General features: G+C 45.4%; 1 protein-coding gene across 9 annotated transcripts in view; it reads right to left on the reverse strand.

The window, feature by feature from the left end:
* LOC139268562 (uncharacterized) overlaps positions 1–19,342 on the reverse strand; it is a 612,984-nt gene that overhangs the window by 495,434 nt on the left and 98,208 nt on the right. For 6 of the 9 annotated variants that reach the window (XM_070886891.1, XM_070886893.1, XM_070886889.1 and 3 more), the window contains one exon: positions 9,641–9,749. The exons of the other annotated variants lie outside the window; for them this stretch is intronic. In XM_070886891.1, the coding sequence (XP_070742992.1) occupies positions 9,641–9,749 (109 nt within the window). The remainder of the gene's footprint in view (positions 1–9,640; positions 9,750–19,342) is intronic. 9 annotated transcript variants of the gene reach the window in all.

Genomic DNA, 19,342 nt, shown 5'->3' on the forward strand with positions numbered 1-19,342 from the left:
CTTCGGTGTGCCAGTGCAGCCTTCGGCTGCCTCAGGAAAAGAGTGTTCAAAGACCAGGATCTCAATCCCAACACCAAGCTCCTGGTCTACAGAGCAGTAGTGATACCCACCCTTCTATATGCTTCAGAGACATGGACTATGTACAGTAGACACCTCAAAGCACTGAAGTACCACCGCCAATGCTGCCTCTGCAAAATCATTGGCAGGATAGGCGCACCAACACCAGTGTTCTCTCTCAGGCCAACATCCCCAGCATCGAGGTACTGACCTAGCTCAATCAGTTTCGATGGGCGGGCCATTGTCCGCATGCCCGATACTTGACTCCCAAAACAAGCACTCTACTCCAAACTATGTCACGGCAGACAAGCCCCAGGAGAGCAGAGAAAACGCTTGAAGAATACCCTCAAAGCCTCTTTGAAAAATATGTAAATCCCCACTGACTCTTGGGAATCCCTGGCCCAAGTCCGCTCAAAGTGGAGGGGAAGCATCCGAGAAGATGCCGAACACTGAGTCTCTTCGCCGGGAGCATGCAGAAGCGAAGTACAAACAGCGGAAGGAGCGTATGACAAATCACCCCATCCACCCGTCCCTCCAACCACCATTTGCCCCATCTGTGACAGAGACTGTAGATTCTGCATTGATCTCATCAGTCATCTTAAAACTCATTTTAGTGTGGAAGAAAGTCATCCTCGACTCCAGGGGACTGCCTAAGAAGATCTACCTGACAATGTGGAAAACTGCCCGGGTATATCCTGTCCTCAGAGCAGACAAATCCAATCCAGTCAATTCCCGCCCCATCAGTCTACCCTTAATCATCAGCAAAGTGTTGGAAGGTGTCCAATAATCTGTTCCCCAATGCTCAGTTTATGTTCCACCACGACCACTCGGCTCCAGACCTCATTTCAGCCTTTATCCAAACATGGACAAAGGGGCTGAATTCCAGAGGCGAGGTGAGAGTGACAGCCCTTGACATCAAGGCAGCATTTAACCAAGTGTGGCATCAAGGAGCCCTAGTAAAATTGAAGTCAATAGGAAAATCAGGGGGAAAACTTTCTGTTATATATGTGGACTTGTATCTACTCTGTACAGCCACCAGAGGGTTCATTCCCTTGGGAGCACAGGTATTTAAGAAGGCTTCACAGGTTGGTGAGGCACTCTGGAGACCTGCAATAAAAGCCTACGGTCACACGTTAATTTGAGCTCACAGTATTCAGTCAAACTCTTTCTCCATACACAACAACTGGCGACGAGATACAGATAGTGAACCCAAAGATGCAGCGAACAGTGGGCATCCTGGAGAAATTTTCAGAGGAAGATGATTGGGAAACTTGTGGAGCGACTCGACCAATACTTCGTGGCCAACGAGCTAGATGGGGAAGAGAGCGCTGCCAAACGAAGGGCGATCCTCCTCAACATCTGTGGGGCACCAACCTCATGCAGAATCTGCTCTCTCCAGCGAAACCCACAGAGAAATCATACGAAGATTTGTGCACACTGGTCTGAGAGCATTTGAACCCGAAGGAAAGTGTTCTGATGGCGAGGTACCGGTTCTACAACTACAAAAAGTCTGAAGGCCAGGAAATGGCGCGTTATGTCACCGAGCTAAGACACCTTGCAGGACATTACAAATTTGAAGGACATTTGGAGCACATGCTCAGAGACTTTTTCGTACTTGGCATTGGCCACGAAACCATACTTCGCAAACTTTTGACTGTGGAGACCCCAACCTTGAGCAAGGCTACAGTGACAGCCCAGTCGTTCATTGCCACCAGTGACAATACGAAGCAAATCTCTCATCACATAAGTAATGTGAACAAAGTGATGTTGTTTTAGAATCGTAATGTACAGAGCAGGTCACACATACCTGCAGCTACACATCCGCAGGTGTCTCAGAGTCCACCATCAAGGGTGATGAATGCAAGGCCATTAACACCTTGTTGGCGCTGCCAATTCAAAGGATACGTTTGCAAGGGCTGTGGAACAATGGGACACCTCCAACGAGTGTGCAGGTGAGCTGTTAACCCTGTTAAACCTGAAAACCAACATGTTGCAGAGGAGGATCACGACGAAATAGAGCCTCAGATAGAGGAGGCAGAGGTACATGGGGTACACACATTCACCACGAATTGTCTCCTGATAATGCTGAATGTTGAACTAAATGGACTCCCGGTGTCAATGGAGCTGGACACGGGCGCAAGCCAGTCCATCATGGACAAAAAGACTTTCGAAAGGTTGTGGTGCAACAAGGCCTCAAGGCCAGTCTTAACTCGAATTCGCACGAAACTAAGAACTTACACAAAAGAACTGATTCCTGTAATCGGCAGTGCTACCGTAAAGGTCTCCTACGATGGAGCGGTGCACAAGCTACCACTCTGGATGGTACTGGGCAATGGTCCCACGCTGCTCGGCAGGAGCTGGCTGGGAAAGATACGCTGAAACTGGGACGATGTCCGAGCGCTATCGCCCGCTGACGACACTTCGTGTGCCCAGGTCTTCAACAAATTTCCTTCGCTGTTCGAACCAGGCATCGGGAAATTCCAAGGAGCAAAAGTGCAGATCCACCTAATTCTGGGGGCGCGATCCATCCATCACAAGGCGAGAGCAGTACCGTACATGATGAGAGAAAGAATAGAGAGAGATCGAGCTAGACCGGCTGCAACGAGAGGGCATCATTACACCGATCAAGTTCAGTGAGTGGACCAATCCTATTGTCCCTGTCCTCAAGGGAGACGGCACCGTCAGAATCTGTGGTGATTACAAAGTAACTATCAATCGTTTCTCCCTGTAGGACCAATACCCACTATCAAAAGCCGACGGCCTCTTTGCAACGCTGGCGGGAGGAAAGACGTTCACGAAGCTGGATCTGACTTCAGCCTACATGACGCAGGAACTGGAGGAATCATCGGAGGCCCTCACCTGCATCAACACGCACAAAGGTCTTTTTGTTTATAACAGATGCCCATTTGGAATCCGATCAGTGGCGACGATATTCCAGAGAAACATGGAAAGTTTACTGAAGTCGGTCCCGCACATTGTGGTCTTCCAGGACGACACCTTGGTCACAGGTCGGAACACAGTCGAGCATCTGCAGAACCTGGAGGAGGTTCTTAGTCGACTCAACTGCGTGGGGCTCAGGTTAAAACGCTCGGTGCGTTTTCCTGGTGCCTGAAGTGGAGTTCCTGGGAAGGATTGCGGCAGATTGCATCAGGCCCACCAGCACGAAGACGGAGGCAATCGACAACGCACCGAGGCCACAGAACGTGACGGAGCTGCGGTCATTTCTGGGACTCTTGAACTACTTTGCTAACTTCTTACCGGGTCTCAGCACCCTGCTAAAACCACTACATGTGAGGTTATCCACTTTGGTGGTAAAAACAGAGAGACAGACTATTATCTGAATGGTGACAGATTAGGAAAAGGGGAGGTGCAAAGAGACCTGGGTGTCATGGTACATCAGTCATTGAAGGTTGGCATGCAGGTACAGCAGGCGGTTAAGAAAGCAAATGGCATGTTGGCCTTCATAGCGAGGGGATTTGAGTACAGGGGCAGGGAGGTGTACAGGGCCTTGGGGAGGCCACACCTGGAGTATTGTGTACAGTTTTGGTCTCCTAACCTGAGGAAGGACATTCTTGCTATTGAGGGAGTGCAGCGAAGGTTCACCAGACTGATTCCCGGGATGGCGGGACTGACCTATCAAGAAAGACTGGATCAACTGGGCTTGTATTCACTGGAGTTCAGAAGAATGAGAGGGGACCTCATAGAAACGTTTAAAATTCTGACGGGGTTAGACAGGTTAGATGCAGGAAGAATGTTCCCAATGTTGGGGAAGTCCAGAACCAGGGGACACAGTCTAAGGATAAGGGGGAAGCCATTTAGGACTGAGATGAGGAGGAATTTCTTCACCCAGAGAGTGGTGAACCTGTGGAATTCTCTACCACAGAAAGTTGTTGAGGCCAATTCACTAAATATATTCAAAAAGGAGTTAGATGAAGTCCTTACTACTAGTGGAATCAAGGGGTATGGTGAGAAAGCAGGAAAGGGGTACTGAAGTTGCATGTTCAGCCATGAACTCATTGAATGGCGGTGCAGGCTCGAAGGGCCGAATGGCCTACTCCTGCACCTATTTTCTATGTTTCTATGTTTTACTACGAAAAGGGGGCGAATGGGTTTGGGGCAAAAGCCAAGAAAATGCCTGTGTAAAAGCGATAAAAATTGTTATGCTCAAACAAATTGCTTGTGTTGTATGATCCATATAATTGTTTGGTACTAGCATGTGATGCATCGTCATATGGCGTCGGGTGTATATTGCAACAAGCTAATGATTCGGGAAACTGCAACCGGTTGCTTATGCATCAAGGAGTCTGTCTAAGGCTGAGAGAGCCGACAGCATGATTGAAAAAGAAGCATTAGCGTGTGTTTATGGGGTAAAGAAAATGCATCAATACCTGTTTGGGCTAAAATTCAACTTCGAAACTGACCATAAGCCACTTGTATCCCTGTTTTCCGAGAGTAAAGGGATAAATACCAACGCATCGGCCTGCATCCAGAGATGGACGCTCACGTTGTCTGCATACAATTACGCCATCCGCCACAGGCCAGGCACAGAAAACTGCGCCGATGCTCTCAGTAGGCTGCCATTGCCCACCACGGGGATGGAAATGACGCAGCCCGCAGATCTAGCCATGGTTCTGGAAGCATTTGAGAGTGAGCAATCACCCGTCACTGCCCGGCAGATCAAAACCTGGACAAGCCAGGACCCCTTATTATCTCTAGTCAAAAGCTGTGTGCTGCATGGGAGCTGGTCCAGTGTCCCAGTGGAAATGCAGGAAGAGATAAAGCCGTTCCAGCGGTGCAAAGATGAAATGTCTATACAGGCAGACGGCCTTCTGTGGGGCAATCTAGTAGTGATCCCCAAGAAGGGCAGATACACCTTCATCAATGGCCTCCACAGTACCCACCCAGGCATCGTAATGATGAAAGTGATAGCCAGATCCCACGTGTGGTGGTCTATATCGATGCGGACTTAGAGTCCTGCATTCACAGATGTAATACGTTCTTGCAGTTAAGCAATGTACCCAGGGAGGTGCCGCTAAGTTTATGGCCTTGCCCCTCCAAACCGTGGTCTAGGGTACACGTCGACTATGCAGGCCCGTTATTGGGTAAAATGTTCCTTGTGGTTGTAGACGCGTACTCCAAGTGGATTGAATGTGAGATAATGTCCGCTGCCACTACTGAAAGCCTGCGGGCCATGTTTGCCACACACGGCTTACCCGATGTCCTGGTGAGCGATAACGGGCCATGTTTTACCAGTGCTGAGTTCAAAGAATTCATGACCCGTAACGGGATCAAACATGCCACATCTGCCCCGTTTAAACCAGCGTCCAATGGTCAGGCAGAGAGAGCAGTGCAAACCATCAAGCAAGGCTTGAAGAGGGTAACTGAAGGCTCACTGCAGATTCGCCTATCCCGAGTCCTGCTTAGCTATCGCACAAGACTCCACTCACTCACTGGGATCCCACCTGCTGAACTGCTCATGAAAAGAGCACTGAAGACAGGGCTCTCGTTAGTTCATCCTGATCTACATGAACAGGTAGAGAGCAGGCGGCTTCAACAAAGTGCATACCATGATAGCGCAAATGTGTCACGCGAGATTGAAATCAATAATTGTTTTAAATTATGGACAATGTCCCAAGTGGCTTCCCGGCACTGTCATGGCCAAAGAGAGGAGCAGGGTGTTTCGGGTCAAACTTTCAAATGGACTCATTCACCGGAAACACTTGGACCAAATCAAACTCAGATTCAGATTCATGGACTACCCTGAGCAACCCACCTTGGACCCTACCTTTTTTGATCCCCCAACACACACACCAGTGGCAACCGACACCACGGTTGACCATGAAGCAGAACCCATCATCCACAGCAGCCCTGCAGGGCCCAACACACCAGGCAGCCCAGCAAGGCCAGCTGCACAGCAGCCCAGCGAGGGCCCAACAAATGATTCAACAACACCAGCTTTCACACCGAGACGATCAACCAGGGCAAGAAGGGCCCCAGATCGACTCACATTGTAAATAGTTACACTATTGACTTTGGGGGGAATGTTGTTTTATATGTGGACTTGTATTTACTCTGTACAGCCACCAAAGGGCTCATTCCCCAGAGTCCCAAGGGATCCCATAATCCCTTGGGAGCACAGGTATTTAAGAAGGCTTCACAGATTGGAGAGGCACTCTGGAGACTTGCAATAAAAGACTAAGATCACACATTACTTTGAGCTCACAGTGTTCAGTCTGACTCTTTCTCCATACACAACACTTTCCACTGGCAGGAGTCATACCTAGCACAAAGGAAGATGGTTGTGAATACTGGAAGCCAGTCATCACAGCCACAGAAGTTCCTCAGGGCAGTGCCCTCGGCCCATCCATCATCACCTACTTCAATGACCTTCACTCCATCATAAGGTCAGACATGGGGATGTTCGCTGATGATTGCAGTGTTCACTTCCATTCGCAACTCCTCAGTTAATGAAGCAGTCCATGCCCTCATGCAGCAAGACCTGGACGACATTCAGGTTTGGGCAACATTCAGGTTTGGGCTGATAAGTGGCAAGTAATATTCACGCCATTCGAGTGCCAGGCAATGAATATCTCCAATGTGAGAGAGTCTAACCACTGCCTCTTGATATTCAACGGCATTACCATCACTAAATCCCCCACCATCAACATCCTGAGGGTGTTTTGTCAAAATATAATCAAATACAGGTTGAACCTCCCTTACCCGGAACCACCCCTCGTCTGGCACCATTCCCGGCCACCGGGTGGCGCATGCGCAGAACTTGGACATGAACAAATTGAAGTCCTTCCTCGCTTCCGACTCCCGCAATCGCTGGCTTGACCCCGCGATCCACCCCTCCCCCCCCCCAATGATCTCTCTGCCGCACTCCCAGCCCCAATATCCTCTTGCTCAGTACCTATACCATCCAATTTAATGTGACCACCGCTCATCCGGAAAAATGCCTTATCCGGAACGGGCCAGGTCGAGACGGTTCCGGATAAGGGAGGTTCAACCTGTATTCACTATTCTTCAGTATTAAGCTTTGCTAGATTGCAGTTTAATATTCAGCTTACTAATCTATGGTTTTATTACTTCAGTTTTATTTCTCTTCTGTTAGATTAAGGGAAAACAAATGTTAAATCTATGTTTTATTTACAGTTAGAAGTCTTGTCTTCAAGGTCCATAGGGTGCGTCATCCACTGTAGGAACAGAAAACAGGAAAATGCTTCTGCGAAGGTCTAAGTAACAGGTAAGGGAGGCCCAAAGCCAGTGCTTGGACACAGACATGCCAGCTCTGATTGGATGGATTTTTATGCAGTTCAGGTTTTTGGGGTCTATCCTGGGGGGTTTGGATCTCTCACTGCAGTAGGGCTATGGAGGGCACCAGACAGGTAAACAAGCATATGTGAGTAGGCAGTATGGGAAATGGGTCATGCCTTCTACCCAAAGGACAACAGATAATAGAATTCTCAATTGGTAAATTACTGCTTAAATACTGTAATGTATTAATTCATGCTTGTGTCAAATAAAGCCTATAAATATAACCAATATGGTGTCAGCATTGAACAATAGAACAGTTCCAAAAAGAAGTTACAAAATGTTAACACATTTATGTATGGCTATCAAGCATTTGAGTTCACTTTAACTGCAAGTTGCGATTTGTAACCAATAAATAGTGTTTAATGGACGACTTGTGGTCTGGCTTTTTCCTTGATAATTAAGTAAGCTAATTAAAGGTTAATAAATTAAGTTCATTTTGATCCAAACTGGTTAGTCCAAAATGATTCAGTGAGCCGAGTCTGACATCGTTCATCTTAGACTTTTGCTGGGAATTGATTGCTGTGCAAAGTTAGAGCACATGGGATTGGGGGTAGTGTACTGACATGGATTGAGAACTGGTTGTCAGACAGGAAGCAAAGAGTAGGAGTAAATGGGTACTTTTCAGAATGGCAGGCAGTGACTAGTGGGGTACCGCAAGGTTCTGTGCTGGGGCCCCAGCTGTTTACACTGTACATTAATGATTTAGATGAGGGGATTAAATGTAGTATCTCCAAATTTGCGGATGACACTAAGTTGGGTGGCAGTGTGAGCTGCGAGGAGGATGCTGTGAGGCTGCAGAGCGACTTGGATAGGTTAGGTGAGTGGGCAAATGCATGGCAGATGAAGTATAATGTGGATAAATGTGAGGTTATCCACTTTGGTGGTAAAAACAGAGAGACAGACTATTATCTGAATGGTGACAGATTAGGAAAAGGGGAGGTGCAAAGAGACCTGGGTGTCATGGTACATCAGTCATTGAAGGTTGGCATGCAGGTGCAGCAGGCGGTTAAGAAAGCAAATGGCATGTTGGCCTTCATAGCAAGGGGATTTGAGTACAGGGGCAGGGAGGTGTTGCTACAGTTGTACAGGGCATTGGTGAGGCCACACCTGGAGTATTGTGTACAGTTTTGGTCTCCTAACCTGAGGAAGGACATTCTTGCTATTGAGGGAGTGCAGCGAAGGTTCACCAGACTGATTCCCGGGATGGCGGGACTGACCTATCAAGAAAGACTGGATCAACTGGGCTTGTATTCACTGGAGTTCAGAAGAATGAGAGGGGACCTCATAGAAACATATAAAATTCTGACGGGGTTAGACAGGTTAGATGCAGGAAGAATGTTCCCAATGTTGGGGAAGTCCAGAACCAGGGGTCACAGTCTAAGGATAAGGGGTAAGCCATTTAGGACCGAGATGCGGAGGAACTTCTTCACCCAGAGAGTGGTGAACCTGTGGAATTCTCTACCACAGAAAGTTGTTGAGGCCAATTCACTAAATATATTCAAAAAGGAGTTAGATGAGGTCCTTACTGCTAGGGGGATCAAGGGGTATGGCGAGAAAGCAGGAATGGGGTACTGAAGTTGAATGTTCAGCCATGAACTCATTGAATGGCGGTGCAGGCTCGAAGGGCCGAATGGCCTACTCCTGCACCTATTTTCTATGTTTCTATGTTTCTATGTTTCTAAGTAAAACCCCAGATGATTCCTTTGGAGTTAAGACAGATTTAAGGATTTATCTTTTTATTGGCATATATTGGTCAGGAAACCAAATCCCAGCTTTCTTACAGGTTGAGAAATATTTGTAAAATAAATCAACCTTGTTGAAAAGGCACAGAATATGGCAGTGCAACCCTTAGTGTGCTTAAAAAATGATAGAAAATTTAATGCTTCTTCTGTCCACAAAAAATAATTTCACCCCATGCCCATTTCGCACTGCTATACAATTTTGCACATGTGCATGATCAGTTAGAGATATAGAGCAGTGTTCAATAAGATTAGCAAACATCAAAATAGGTAGCAATTTTAAACCAAAATAAGTTATGAGTGACATTTTGCTGAATAGGAAAGAGGAACATTCTTCACAATCCCTTGCAATGAATTGCAGTATAGCATCAGCTAGCTCAGCTCAGACTCTAATAGGTCAAAGGGGTAAAAGTAGAAAAAAAACATCAGCAAGCACATAACTCTAATAACGGCAAATCTAACTATAATGTAAAACCATGAGTAGAACACAAAACATTAATGCAAGCACCTGAAATTTGTTGACATACCAGTGAATTCAGGACAGTATTTACAATGGTCATTTCTTGTGGCACAGAGAAGATAATCCAAGCATTTAGAATCAACTTGATGTTTATAGTCTCTTTTCTCACATTTTTCCTATAAAACATATTTTCCATAATCATCACATGAATGAGATTTAGTAACATAACTGGAAACACTTTAAAAGGATACTTATACGCTATAGTTAGATATCATCATATCATCATAGGCAGTCCCTCGAAACGAGGATGACTTGCTTCCACACCGAAAAGGGATCAGTTCACAGATGTTTCACTGAAGGACCTAATATTCCAGATCCCGAACTACACCTTGAAAAGTGGAAGATGCCTGTGCGTGGATTTTTTTAACGTGTGGTGGCCATTGCACCCCAGCCGCCACATGGGCTTGACAGAGCTAGGTCTTAGTCTGGTGGCAAGCATTAACCAAGACGACTGGAGATCTGTTCTGCTGCACGGACCTAGTGCGCACACATATCACAGTGTGGGCTGGCCTGTGCTGCCCCTGGGCCCTCGCCTCTTCTGGGCCCTGACCTCTTGCCTCTCCTGGGCCCCGATCACATCCCTAGCTAGATATACGCACACACTGGAATCCTTCTGTATGCACTGAATTGGGACAGATTAATGTACAACTCGATTTTCATAAATAAAGAATTACTATTCCCTAGACATTATGACAACACTTCCAGCATATTCGTGATGTGACTTCAATGATTCAGAAGGATGACTGGTTGGAGGCAGAGCCTCTACCCACTCCAAACAAATCCATTGGCATGAGAGGGCAAGGACATGGAACCTGGCATTTCATTAGCAGTGGTAGGCATACCAAGCTACTGATTAGCACAAGTGGGTCCTAACTAGGTATCCAGGTTAAGATTGTAGCCCGGATGCTGAAGATTTTTTCATAAAAACTTTAAATTTATTTCAATGCATTCCCCTTACAGTTATTTCAATGAGTAGGGGATGGGGAGAATGACCCAGCAACCACCCACTCAAACTGGAAAGCTGTACTGCAATGTTTTGGACAATACTCCAAATGAGGTCGAACCAGTGTTTTATAAAGGTTTATCATGACTTCCTTGATTTTGTTTTCTATGCCAAGAGTAGTAATAACCGGGTCCTTTTCAGAATGGCAGGCAGTGACTAATGGGCTACCCGCAAGGTCAAGGTTCAGTGCTGGGACCCCAGCTATTTACAATATACATTAATGATTTAGACGAAGGAATTGAATGTAATATCTCCAAGTTTGCAGGTGACACACATGGCCACCCAGCTTAGAGTTGTGAGGAGGATGCTAAGAAGCTGCAGGGTGACTTGGACAGGTTAGGTGAGTGGGTAAATGCATGGCAGATGCAGTATAATGTGGATAAATGTGAGGTTATCCACTTTGGTGGCAAAAACAGGAAGGCAGAATATTATCTGAATGGTGACTGATTAGGAAAAGGGGAGGTGCAACGAGATCTGGGTGTCATGGTACATCAGTCATTGAAAGTTGGCATGCAGGTACAGCAAGCAGTAAAGAAGGCAAATGGCATGTTGGCCTTCATAGCGAGAGGATTTGAGTATAGGAGCAGGGAGGTCTTACTGCAGTTGTACAGGGCCTTGGTGAGGCCACACCTTGAATATTGTGTACAGTTTAGGTCTCCTAATCTGAGGAAGGACATTCTTGCTATTGAGGGAGTGCAGCAAAGATTCACCAGACTGATTCCCGGAATGTAAGGACTGACATATGCAGAAAGACTGGATCGACTAGGCTTATATTCACTGGAATTTAGAAGAATGAGAGGGGATCTCATAGAAACATATAAAATTCTGACAGGATTGGACAGGTTAGATGCAGAAAGAATATTCCGATGTTGGGGAAGTCCAGAACCAGGGGTCATAGTCTAAGGATAAAGGGTAAGCCATTTAGGACCGAGATGAGGAGAAACTTCTTAACTCAGAGAATTGTGAACCTGTGGAATTCTCTACCACATAAAGTTGTTGAGACCAGTTCGTTAAATATATTCAAAAGGGAGATGGATGTGACCCTTATGGCTAAAGGGATCAAGGGGAATGAAGAGAAAGCAGGAATGGGGTACTGAAGTTGCATGATTAGCCATGATCATTTTGAACGGTGGTGCAGGCTCGAATGGCCTACTTCTGCACCTATTTTCTATGTTTCATTATAACCAAATTCCATGTGACTCGGCCAGAGACCAAGTTTTAGGCAAAACTGAGCACACTGCTTTATTTTGGGTTAATTGTGAATGAGCTGGTATACTAAAATACTCCAAATATCCATAATTTCAGCATTGCCATTTATAACCATGAACTCATTGAATGGCGGTGCAGGCTCGAAGGGCTGAATGGCCTACTCCTGCACCTATTTTCTATGTTTCTAATGTGCAGTTTTTGGGTGAAGGTGAACACCCTAGATGCACCTTTAGTGGTGTAGGTGAGTGGCTCTGGCAGAACCTGAACTGAGCATGGTGAGCAAGTGTTGTTTTTGGAAGATGAATGACTCCTTTCATCATTTTACTAATGATTGGGAGGAGTTTGACAGGGAAGTAACTGGCCGAGTTAGATTCATCAGTTTTATCTGGATAAGACATATTGGGTCAATGTCCACATTGTTAAGTAGATGCAAATGTCATTGCTGTACTGGAATGGATTGACTAGGGGAGCAACTAGCTCAGCACAGGTCTTCAGTGCTACTGTCGAAATGTTGTCAGGGCCTTTGCTGTATCCAGTGCAGTTAACTGCTTCTTAATGTTACAAGGTATGAACCAAATTGGCTGGACACTGGTATCTATGATGGTGGGAAACTCAGAAGAAGGCAGAGTGGGATCATCCACTAGGCACTTTTGGCTGAAGACATGTGAAAGCCCTTCAGCATTGTATCTTGCACTAACATCCTGCAGTCCACCAAAATTCAGAATGGAGGTATTCATGAAGCCGTGTCCTCTTGTTAGTTGTCAGGTTATCCAACACCATTCTCAACTGGATCCAGTAGAGCTAAAGAGCTTTACTCTATTTATTTGGTTGTGGGATCACTGAACTCTGTATAGAGCCTGCGGCTATATAAAAACATATTGATACTCTTATACTTTTTCTGTGCAGTATGCACATAAACCTGTGTAATAGCTTTACTGGAGAGTGGTGTTCAAGTGACCGCACCCAATTTGTATGGAAAAGACAGGCACATGGGGGACTCCAGAGGTAACAGCACGGGGACAGAAAGAGAAGTCACCGCTGGATATGACGTGGCTAACAATTCAATAGGTAAGAGCCGAACCAAGCGAGGGCACTCTCAAGCTGCAGACAGTTTGAGAGGATGAGAAGGGATAGATCACCATAATCATCATCATGGAGGACTTCATTTGTGAAATGGGGATGGAAGCCCGATTGGAAAGATTCAAACATGGAATTGTGGGAAAGATGGCCAAAGACTTGGGAAGTTACAACACAAATAATTAAAGACAATAGGGAGGTTAGAGATGGGGTGGCAGTTTATAAGGATAGAGGGGTCAAGGATGGGCTGATGATGGCAGTTTTGAAAGGGAAAGAGACAGTATCCAAGGAGGGGGAATTGTTTACAATGTCAACCAGCATGGGGGCCTGGAATGGAAGTGGGCTGGTCAGTGGTTTAGTGGTAATGGGATCGAGAGCAGGTGGTGTCCCTCATGGGCAAGAAGGCCTGAGAGATGGAAGAGAAACTGGCAAAAGATGCAGAATCAAGGCTAGAGAAGCTGGAAACCTTGAGAAAGGTTGTCCTGGTGGAGAAGTGGGGGATGTGGCGAAGGCTTTTGAACAGATTGTCTCAATCTTAGTGACGAAGAAGTCCATCAGCCAATTGTACTTGCAATTGGAGGCGAGGACAGAACGGGTTCAAGATAGTACTTTGTAGTGGAGAAAAAAACCAGGGGGTTATCTTTGCATTCCAAGATGACACTAGAGTAGTGAGCAGTTTTGGCAGAGGAGAGCAGAGCCCAATACTGTTTGATTTGGTCCAGCCAGATCTGACCATAGATGGCTAAACCAATTGTGCACCACACATTAAATTCTGTGCTTGAACTTGAGGGAGTGAGATGAAGGACAAGGGCAAGTGGCTCATGGATTTCTTTATAACTAAGATTTTGTTAAATAATTACTTTGTATCAGTCTTCTCTCTTGAATATTAGAATTGAATGATATTACATCATCATCATCATAGGCAGTCCCTTGATTACCAGGTGTCAGCGGGGCTATCACACTTTATCAGGAAGGCTTTGAGGGTGTCCGTGTAGCGTTTCTGCTGCCCACCTTTAACTTGTTTGCCATGAGGGAGCTTGTATTTGTATAGCGCCTTTAACGTAATAAAACATCCCAAGGCACTTCACTGTTACAAGAGCCACACAAGGAGAAATTAGGGCAGATGAGGTAGGTTTTAAGGAGCATCTTAAAAGAGGAAAGAGAGGTAGAGGGGCGGAGAGGGCTCGGGAGGGAATTCCAGAGTTTAGGAGATTACAGAGATAGGAAAAGACGAGATTTGAAAACAAAGCGTTGCTTAACCACGTGACAATGTAGGTCAGCGAGCATAGGGGTGATGGATGAACAGGACTCAACAGTTTGTGGTGGGGATCGCGACAATGGCTTTGGTCTTCCCAATATTTAATTTGAGAAAATTTCTGCTCATCTAGTGCTGAATGTCGGACAAGCAGTCTGACGATTTAGAGAGCAGTGGAGGGGTCAAGAGAATTGGTGCCGAGGTAGAGCTGGGTGTCGTCAGCATACATGTGGAAACTGACTCGGTGTTTTGGGATGACGTCGCCAAGGGGCAGATGTAAATGAGAAATAGGAGGGGGCCAAGGATAGGTCCTTGAGAGACACCAGATGTAACAATGCACAAGCGGGAGAAGCCATTGCAGGTGATTCTCCAGCTGTGATTAGATAGATAAGAATGGAACCAGTCGGTTGCAGTCCCAACTCAACTGGTCGACGGTGGAGGAGGATGGAGTAGTCAACCATGTCAAAGGCTGCAGATAGGTCTAGAAGAACAAGGAGGGATAGTTTACCTTTCTCACAGTCACAAAGGATGTCATTTGTCACTTTGGCAAGAGCTGTTTCGGTACTGTGGCAAGGGCGGAAACCTGACTTGAGGGATTCAAAAATGATGTTCCAGGAAAAATAGGCACTGATTTGGGAAGCGACAAAGCGTTCAAGGACTTTGGAGAGAAAAGGGAGGTTGGAAATGGGGCAGCAGTTTGCAAGGACAGAGGGGGTCAAGGTTTTTTTTTATAAAGGAGTGATGATGGCTGATTTGAAGGGGAGAGGGTCAGTCTCTGAGAGAACACCGTTAATAATGTCAGGTAACATGGCAGCCAGAAAAGGAAGTTGGGTGGTAAGCAGTTGAGGGTCGAAGGAGCAGGAAGTCGGTCTCATCGACAAGATGAGCGTGGAATGGTCATGGGGGGAGATTGGAGACAAGCTGGAGAAAGATGCAAGTTCAGGGCTAGGGCAGGGAGGAACCTTGGAGGAAGTTTGGCCTGGTGGGTTTGGGGGAAGGAAGGGAAGTGTCAGAAGCAGCTCATTGGATGGTTTCAAACATAAAGACAAAATTCCATGAACTCCTCGCACTTATTAGAGGTGAGGGTGGAGAAGACAGGGGGAAGGGGTTCAAGAAGATGGTAGAGAATAGAAGTCATGGGTAATTCTTTGCATTCCATAATGATCCTGGACTAGGGAGCAGTTTTGGTAGACAAGAGCAGGACCCAATGCTTTATGTGGTCAGCCAGATCTGGTGGTGACCAGCTGTCCACCATATCTATTCAAGTCTGCATCCCTTGGACTTAAGGGAACAAAGCTGAGGGCCATACGAGGGGGAATGGCCAGGGTGAGAGCGAGTAATGGTTTTAGTGGGGAATAGGGCATAAAAGGTGGTGGTGAGGGTGTGGTTGACCAGATTGGTAGCTGCAGAAATGTTGTGGTGAATGGAGGGCCAAAGGCTGGTTGATGGGATTTCGTAAGTGCAGTTGTAAGTGAGTTGCGAGAGCAGACATAGAAGTAAGTTTTTGGGGGGTGCGGTGGGGCATGGAAAGGGGGATGTGGGTGGACAGCAATACAAGGAATTCGTCAAAAATGGCCTTATCTGCAATTGACACAATGGGAATAGCGAGGCCACAAGAGATGGCAAGATCAAAGGGGTAGCCGTGAATATGGGTTGGGGAGTTTGCATGGAGGGAGAAATGAAGGGAGGTTAGGAGGGTAATGTGCATGATCTGACAGCCATTACAGAGACGTGATTGCAAGGCGACCAAGGCTGGGAACTAAATATTCAGGGGTATTTGACAATTTGGAAGGACAGACAGAAAGGAAAAGGAGGTGGGGTAGCACTATTAAAAAAGGATGAGATTAATGCATTCGTGAGAAACGATATTAGCTCTCAAGATCAAGATGTTGAATCAGTTTGGGTGGAAATAAGGAATAATAAGGGGAGAAAGTTGCTGGTGGCTACACTGTTGGACGGAACATAAATCAAGAAATAATGGAGGCTTATAAAAAAGGAACGGCAATAATCATGGGCGATTTTAATCTGCATATTGATTCGACAAACCAAATTGGCCAGGGTAGCCTTGAGCAAGAGTTCATAGAGTATATCCGGGATAGTTTTCTTGAAAGTACGTTGCAGAACCAACCAGGGAGCAGGCTATCTTAGATCTGGCACTGTGTAATGAGACAGGATTAATAAACAATCTCCTAGTAAAGGATCCTCTCGGAATAAGTGTCATTAACATGGTTGAATTTCAAATTCAGTTGAAGGGCGAGAAAGTTGGATCTCAAACCAGTGTCCTAAGCTTAAAGGTATGAAGGCAGAGTTGGCTAAAGTGGACTGGGAAAATAGATTACAGTGTGGAACGATTGATGAGCAGTGGCAGACATTTAAAGAGATATTTCATAACTCGCAACAAAAATATATCCCAATGAGAAGGAAAGACTAAGGGAAGGGATAACTATCCGTGGCTAACTAAAGAAATAAGGGATGGTATCAAATTGAAAACAATGGCATACAATGTGGCCAAGACTAGTGGGAGGCCAGAGGATTGGGACACTTTTATGAGCCAGCAAAGAACAACTAGAAAAATGATAAAGAGAGGGAAGATAGATTATGAAAGTAAACTAGAATGGAATATCAAAACAGATAGTGAGAGTTTCTATAGGTACATAAAAAGGAAAAAAGAGTGGCTAAAGTAAATGTTGGTTCCCTAGAGGATGAGACTGGGGAATTAATAATGGAGAACAGGTAAATGGCAGAGACGTTGAACAAATATTTTGTATCGGTCTTCACAGTAGAAGGCATGAAAAACATCCCAATAGTGGATAATCAAGGGGCTAGAGAGAGGGAGGAACTTAATACAATCACTATCACTAAAGAAGTAGTACTCGGTAAAATAATGGGATTAAAGACAGACAAGTCCCCGGAACCTGATAGCTTACATCCTTGGGTCTTAAAAGAAGTGGTGGCAGAGATCGTGGATGCATTGGTTGTAATCTACCAAAATTCCCTGGATTCTGGGGCGGTCCCAGCGGATTGGAAAACCGCAAATGTAACACCCCTATTTAAAAAGGAAGACAGGCAAAAAGCAGGAAATTATAGACTAGTCAGTCTGACATCTGTCATTGGGAAAATGCTGGAGTCCATTATTAAGAAAGCAGTAGCGGAACATTTGAAAAGCATAATTTAATCAAGCAGAGTCAGCATGGTTTTATGAAAGGGAAATCATGTTTGACAAATTTGCTGGAGTTCTTGGAGGATGTAACGAGCAGGGTGGATAAGGGGGAATCAGTGGATGTGGTGTATTTGGATTTCAAGAAGGCGTTCGATAAGGTGCCACATAAAAGCTTACTGCACAAGATAAAAGTTCATGGGGTTGGGGGAAATATATTAGCAGGGATAGAGGATTGGCTAACTAACAGAAAACAGAGAGTCGGGATAAATTTTCCGGTTAGCAAACAGTAACTAGTGGGGTGCCGCAGGGATCGGTGCTGGGGCCTCAACTATTTACAATCTATATTAATGACTTGGATGAAGGGACCGAGTGTAATGTAACCAAGTTTGCTGATCATACAATGATGCATAGGAAAGCAAATTGTGAGGAGGACACAAAACATCTGCAAAGTGATATAGACAGGCTAAGTGAGTGGGCAAAAATTTGGCAGATATGGGAAAATGTCAGAAAATTGGCAGAAAAAAAATAGAAAAGCAAATTATAATTTAAATGGAGAAAAATTGCAAAGTGCTGTAGTACAGAGGAACCTGGGGGTCCTTGTGCATGAAACACAAAAAGTGAGTATGCAGGTACAGCAAGTAATCAGGAAGACAAATGGAATGTTGGCTTTTATTTCAAGAGGGATAGAGTATAAAAGCAGAGAAGTCCTGCTACAACTGTACAGGGTATGGTGAGGCCACACCTGGAGTACTGCGTACAGTTTTTCCTTATTTAAGGAAGGATATACTGTTCAGAGAAGGTTCACTAGGTTGCTTCCAGAGATGAGGGGGGCGAGTATGAAGATAGGTTGAGTAAGTTGGACGTATACTCATTGGAATTCAGAAGAATGAGAGGTGATCTTATCGAAACATATAAGATAATGAGGGGGCTCGACAAGGTGAATGCAGAGAGGCTATTTCCACTCATAGGGGAAACTAAAACTTGGGGACATAGTCTCAGAATAAGGGGCCGCCTATTTAAAACTGAGATGAAGAGGAATTTCTTCTGAGGGTTGTAAATCTATGGAATTCTCTGCCCCAGAGAGCTGTGGAGGCTGGGTCATTGAGCATATTTAAGGCGGAGATAGACAGATTTTTGAGTGATAAGGAAATAAAAGATTATGGGGAGCGGGCAAGAAAGTGGAGCTGAGTCCATGATCAGATCAGCCATGATCTTATTAAATGGCGAAGCAGGCTCAAGCGGCCCACTCCAGCTCCTATTTCTTATGTTCTTATGTAAAGAACTGAGAGGAGAGGGAGCACGATGAATTGAGATTTAAATCACCGAGGATGAGAAGTTGCTCGGTGCAGAGGCTGAGGGAGGAAAGCAGTGAAGATATTTCAGTGACAACATTTTTATGGTATTTAGGTGGGCGGTAGAGAACGAGAGTTTTAAATGAGATGTGAGCGGGGTGGAACAACACGAGACGCTCAAATGAGAAGAAAGTGGCAGAGGAAAAGGGAGACAGACCAAGGTGTGATTCGATGATGAGAGCTACACCGCCATAATAATAAAACTGAAGATTAACATATTGTTTTAGATAGAATTAAGAACTTAAAAATAGAGCCGGGTCGTATGTTATCCACCGGAAGTTCCTCGGGGAGATGGGACATGTTCTGTTCAATCACCTCACCCGTATTTTGTATAGCTCACTGCATCCTGGAATTGTTCCTGAAGACTGGAAGGAGGCTAATACAACCCCAATCTTTAAAAAAGGTGGCAAGACAGAGCTGGGTAATTATAAGCCCATTAGTTTGGCATCAGTAATAGGAAAGATGTTTGAAGAGATCATGGACATCTCTTAGAAATTTAACTGTATTTTGTGAAGAAGTTACAAAGATGATGGATGAGGGAAACCAGGTAGACCTCGTATACTTAAGACTTACAAAAAGCTTTTGATAAGGTACCACACAACAGGCTTTTTTACATGATTGAAGCTTTTGGTAATAGTGGTAAAATATTGAGC

This window comes from Pristiophorus japonicus, chromosome 8 (assembly GCF_044704955.1).
Source record: "Pristiophorus japonicus isolate sPriJap1 chromosome 8, sPriJap1.hap1, whole genome shotgun sequence".
Lineage (NCBI taxonomy): Eukaryota > Metazoa > Chordata > Chondrichthyes > Pristiophoridae > Pristiophorus > Pristiophorus japonicus.